Source organism: Sinocyclocheilus rhinocerous, unplaced genomic scaffold (assembly GCF_001515625.1).
Source record: "Sinocyclocheilus rhinocerous isolate Xijiao unplaced genomic scaffold, SAMN03320098_v1.1 scaffold3824, whole genome shotgun sequence".
Classification (NCBI taxonomy): Eukaryota; Metazoa; Chordata; class Actinopteri; order Cypriniformes; family Cyprinidae; genus Sinocyclocheilus; species Sinocyclocheilus rhinocerous.
Genome location: NW_015641015.1, coordinates 252,232 through 258,011, shown reverse-complemented (window position 1 = coordinate 258,011; position 5,780 = coordinate 252,232). Strand labels below are relative to the sequence as shown.

At 42.6% G+C, this 5,780-nt stretch overlaps 1 protein-coding gene across 1 annotated transcript in view; it reads right to left on the bottom strand.

The window, feature by feature from the left end:
• LOC107753728 (slit homolog 1 protein-like) overlaps window positions 1-5,780 on the bottom strand; it is an 81,680-nt gene that overhangs the window by 70,772 nt on the left and 5,128 nt on the right. Inside the window, exon 2 of the mRNA XM_016569942.1 lies at window positions 569-941. Coding sequence (XP_016425428.1) covers window positions 569-750 — 182 coding nt within the window. The 5' untranslated portion in view covers window positions 751-941. The remainder of the gene's footprint in view (window positions 1-568; window positions 942-5,780) is intronic.

Sequence of the window (5,780 nt, the reverse complement as noted above, 5' to 3'; positions counted from 1 at the left end):
AAAAATCATTGGGATATTAAGTAAAGATCATGTTCCATGAAGATATTTTGTAAATTTCCTACCGTAAATATATCAAAACTTAATTTTTGATTAGTAATATGCATTGCTAAGAGCTTCATTTAGACAACTTTAAAGGTGATTTTCTCAGTATTTAGATTTTTTTGCACCCTCAGATTCCAGATTTTCAAATATTGTCCTAACAAACCATACATCAATGGGAAGCTTATTCATTTAGCTTTTCAGATGATTTTCAAAAAATTTACCCTTATGACTGATTTTGTGCTGCATGGTCACATATCTCATTTGAAAGTGTGAAAGTGACTATAAAATGACTCTAGTCGAAAGAGTGAACGGAAAAGGGAAAGTTCTCAACAGCTGAGAGTGATAGGAAGTTTCCCTCCTCCCGCAGCGTGTGTCAACACACGGACGCATCTGATCACGTCTGATCGTACCTGTGCCTCATTGAGCTATTGTTCTCATTCAGTTCCTCTTGGTAATGATGCAGACCCCCCCACCAACACCCACACACATGCACGCAAATGCAGATGGATGTAATGTGTCTACTCACAGCCGCTCTGTGTTTCGGGGTATGTTCCTGGGCATGGTTTTGAGCCCCAGCCCGTGGCAGTCCACTGTGGTGCCGCTGCAAGTGCAGAGCGCAGGGCACGCCGTGGCAGCCTTGCACAGCAGCAATATCTGGATGCACGTCTCCACCAGTCTGCCTACAGAGTGTCCTCCTCTTGCAGGCATGATCTCGCACGCTTTGAGACGCGAGCGCCTGGGCTAGTGCTCTCCCGTTTCCAGAATGCGAGGAGAGAAAAAAAAGCAGCTCCTGGGCTCTCACTTTGTGCACAAACTCTCCTTTCTCTCTTCTTGGAGGAGTTGCTTTGCCGCTTCTTCTCCTGCCTCACTGCTTTGCTCAGCAGCGCTCTGCCGTCTGCCTGAAGAAAGGGGGATACGGAACAGCACAGGAACAAAAAATCTCTATCCTCTCTTACACGCACACAAACGGCAGTAATCCATCACAAGGGTCTACAAATAGCAGTTGCCAGACTCCTCCCACCCCCTACCCTCTCTCGCACCCCTCCCTATCAAACCCTGCTCTCCCCCACCCCTGCCAGAGCCTTAAACTCCCCTCTCTCAGGCTCACAGGAGCCCCTACAGACAGACAGCGCAGCGATGGTCTCCCCACATGGCACGCCGCAGCCGTCCTCAGGCAAAGGCCCCTGTGAAGAGAGTGGCCCGGGGAGGGGTCCACTGGGGAAAGGCAGGGTGCCCATACCCCCCACCATCCCTCCCCTCCCCAAAAGAACAGTGTATAATCATGTTTTGGGATGGGGGAAGGTTAGAAATGCAGAGAGCAAAATGACAGAGCCTTTGTGGAAAGCATGGAGGAGGACTTTTTTTTTTTGTCGCATGACTTCTTCATTGAAAACCAAACCTTTGCTCAAGTTTGAAGGAGATCTTGCGAGTGTAACAAATTCACAACAATTGAAATGTGCCATCGGAACAGAGCCCTTGTTTGTTTGGACGGTAATTTTTCTGCATCGAATGATGACATAAATGTTGATTGTCTCAACATTGCACTTTGGTGTTTTATCCTTGTAGGAAAGTTTAAAAGAATGAATGCAATGAGATCATGCTATGTTGTGTTGATTTGCAACAATAGATTTTTTGGAATGCAAGACATTGTCAGCATCCAACACTTTATTGCCGTGCTCATACTGTACCAGCAAAAAGTCTAATTGTGGAGAAACTGAATAATGTGAATACTGATTAAATTAAAGCCCTAATGAAAACATGCCTTCAAAAATCAATGACATTCTCTGTAGCAAGCAATAAAAATATAAGCATAAAAATTATACATTCAAGCATGTTAAAAAGTAATGCATTTCAATCATATTTTAATTGGGCTTTATTGGTGTTCTTGTGTGTCAGATTCAAATAAAATGTTATAAAAATGCAAAGAACATAATGTGATGAATAAGCATTATGACAGACTGGGACATTCTGTCATGTTGCATATCCATCCAGTGTAAAGTGTCAGAAACACTAACAATAACAATGTGTCCATCTTAATGAAAGGTTTTTCTGGACAAAAGAATATGCTGAAAAGACTTCTCCACACATCTGATTACTTCACACAAATTCCTCCACTGCTCCCCCTAGTGGCTAAAACTAAACAATAATTTTGCTAAAGTTTCTTGCAGTTGGTTACATGCATTTCTTTATACTGACTACTTCACTAAAACTCAAAACAGTTGTTTTTATTACCTAATTTAATTTACAAAACACACTAAAACACTTCAAACTTTTTTGACTCATTCTACCACTGAATATCCTATTCACTGTAGGTCTATTCACAACAAGACTGAATATTTGTTGCAAATGTTCTTTGCGAAAAAGGATGGCTAAGGACCTTCACATTGGAAAAGAGCCAATGAAGAAAACTGACCAATGAGACCAGATTTTATTGATGCTGCACAATGCAGTGCAATGATGGTGCCAAACAGAAGAGGAACAGGAAAATCAGACATTGGATGTAGAGCTGCTGTTGTCCATCCCCCAAAAATAATGTATATAAAATATCTGCAGACCCATGTCTTTGCTCTTCCACTTAGTCTTTTATTTAAAATGTTCATTCAAAAACCTAACCTTTAATTGAAGTAAAATAATTAAAGTAAATTAAAAAGTCATAAAACATTTTTTTCTCAAATATACAGCATATACAACAATTATTGGCACCCCTTCATTTAATACTATGTGTCTTCTACACTACATATTAATCTTTCAGCATATGACAAGGGATCTGAGTGTTACATGTTCCTTACTTTTGGTTGGGACTTTATGGCTACGTTCACACTGCAGGCAAATGTGGCCCAAATCTGATTTGTGACTCAGATCTGTTTTTGTCATGACAGTGTGAACAGCACAAACCACGTGGAATCTGATCTTTTCAATTCCGATTTGTGCCACTTCCATATGTGGTACTAAATCCGATACACGTCAGATGTTTTAAAATGCGACCGCAGTGTGAACAGTCATGTCAGATTTCATGCGACTTTTACATCACTCTAGATCGACATTCATCATAATTCCACGCTGACGGGAGACACTTCAAAGATTTTACATACCCAGACTTATCAAGACAGTTGCGAATGGTAATCAGTGGAAGTGTGATGTGTCAGAACGCATAAGTATTACAGTGACAACTCTATATACAAGCAAAACATGAGGGCTCGTATCATAAAAGTTTCAAAACTCTGCTGTCTTTTGTCACATCCATGTCTTTATTTTTCATATTTCCTGCATATAATTTCGCTGGTTTCTGCAGCAGATCACACTATAAATAAATGCATAATCGCTTACTTTATGTCCTCCGTGTTTACTTCCGTATGACAGATCCCCACGGAATCCCCACGGAATTGGGCTACTTTTTCCACTGTTGCCGTGGGTTGTTTTTCAACATCGTGGGTTGACGCGACACCACTAATGTGATATTTACTCCCCTGAACATGGTTGGGCTAGTTTTGGACTAGTTTTGAGAAGCAATTGGATGGATTTTGTTGTGAAAATCTGGAAACCCTGTTTGTATCGTTCTTTTGTGCATGCGGGCCAGATCAGAACCATGATCTGTTCACACAGTAAATCTGATATTGGGCACATTTAAAACAACAATGTGAAGAGCTATACAACAAAATCGGATCTGAGAAAAAAATCAGAATTGAGCACTAAGGCTTGCAGTCTGAACGTAGCCTTAGGCTTACAGCCTGAACGTAGCCCTTGTTGATTTTCTTGTTTCTTGTAGTTTCATTGTTGAGTTTCATTGTTGAGTTCATCTTGATTGTCTCCCCAGGTGTTCCTTGTTACCTTGTTTGACCCTGTGTAGCTATACATTATAAGCTTTAGTTTTTCCTGTGTTCCCAGTCAGGTTTTGTCCATTCATGGTCGTCTCATGTGTGTGCCCAGTTCTGTTTTCTCATATTTTGTTTCCTGGGTTTTATCTGGATTTTGTTTATTAGTATAATAATCTTAACCTGCATTTAGATCCAGCTCTCCTTGGTTTTATCCCTCTCCTTGGAGTTCATCCTTGTGACAGAAGACCACAAAAATGGATTCAACAGTTTGACTCGTGGGCTCATGGCAAGGGACCAGATCTATAGAGGACTACACCGAGGTGTTCTGTGACCTAGTTTGTAGTGTGGACTGGGAGGAACTGGTGCTAAAGGCCTTGCTTAGGGTTGGACTTAATGAGCTGATAAAGTCCTGTTTACCGAAAGACAAGTTTGTTCACTGTCAGGAACAATTAATTAATTATGCTCTGTGGCTCAGTTTCTATTCCTACACCGTGGGTTGTGTCACGGCTCCCAGCACTCCACTGCCAGAGGAGGCTCCCTCATGCATGCTCTTCAACAAGGCTCCAAGGAGGAGAAGGAGAGGGGGAAAGGTCTCGGTGCCAGTGTAGATGGAGACCACGGTGGAGCCGGTGGCGTCATCGGTCCCCTTCTTCTCCGGCACCACTGGTTCTCTGCTGCACTGTTTCCAACATGATTTCCACCTCTGCATTGGTCCTTTGCTCTGTTGGCTCTGCCTTGGTTCCCTGCTTCACTGGCTCCACCATGATTTCCATCAATGCCTTAAGCCCTATTCACACAGGATTAGTATTACCAGGTGACCTCTAGTCATTTGTAATAATTGCGAAGGTTGTCTGTGATCTTAATCCTGTGCGAATTGGCCATGTCTGTAATTTGTAAAGTAAAAATTCCCTCGCAAATGACCTACCATATTTCACCGAACACAGTGTTTTGATAGTATTTTGGGTGCTGGGTCATATTGCTATACACCATACAGCTATGCAATTTGCAGAAAGACAAAACTGAAAACCATCAGTAGAGCGAAAACTAATGAATAATGAATAGATGGATATGGATGGCATGTATAGTAGCTTGCGGTAAGGAATATTCTTCTGTTTATGATACACTGCTCAAAAAAATTAAAGGAACACTTTGAAAACACATCAGATCTCAATGGGGAAAAATATCATGCTGGATATCTATACTGATATGGACTGGGTAATGTGTTAGGAATGAAAGGATGCCACATCATTTGATGGAAATGAAAATTATCAACCTACAGACGGCTGAATTCAAGGACACCCCGAAAATCAAAGTGAAAGAATTATGCAGCAGGCTAGTCCATTTTGCTGAAATTTCATTGCAGCAACTCAAAATGGTACTCAGTAGTTTGTATGGCCCCCATGTGCTTGTATGCAAGCCTGATAACGTCTGGGCGTGCTCCTAATGAGACGACGGATGGTATTTCCTCCCAGATCTGGACTAGGGCATCACTGAGCTCTTGGACAGTCTGACATGTGCTCAGGGTGAACCTGCTCTCATCTGTGAAAAGCACAGGGCGCCAGTGCAGACCTGCCAATCCTGGTGTTCAATGGCAAATGCCAATCAAGCTCCACAGTGCCGGGCAGTGAGCACAGGCTAAACCCACTAGAGGACATCGGGCCCTCAGGCCACCCTCGTGACATCTGTTTCTGATTGTTTGGTCAGAGACATTCACATTAGTGGCCTACTGGAGGTCATTTTGTAGGGCTCTGTCAGTGCTCATCCTGTTCCTCCTTGCACAAAGGAGCAGATACTGGTCTTGCTGATGGGTTAAGGACCTTCTACGGCTCTGTCCAGCTCTCCTAGAGTAACTGCCTGCCTCCTGGAATCTCCTCCATGCTCTTGAGACTGTGCTGGGAGACACAGCAAACCTTCTGGCAATGG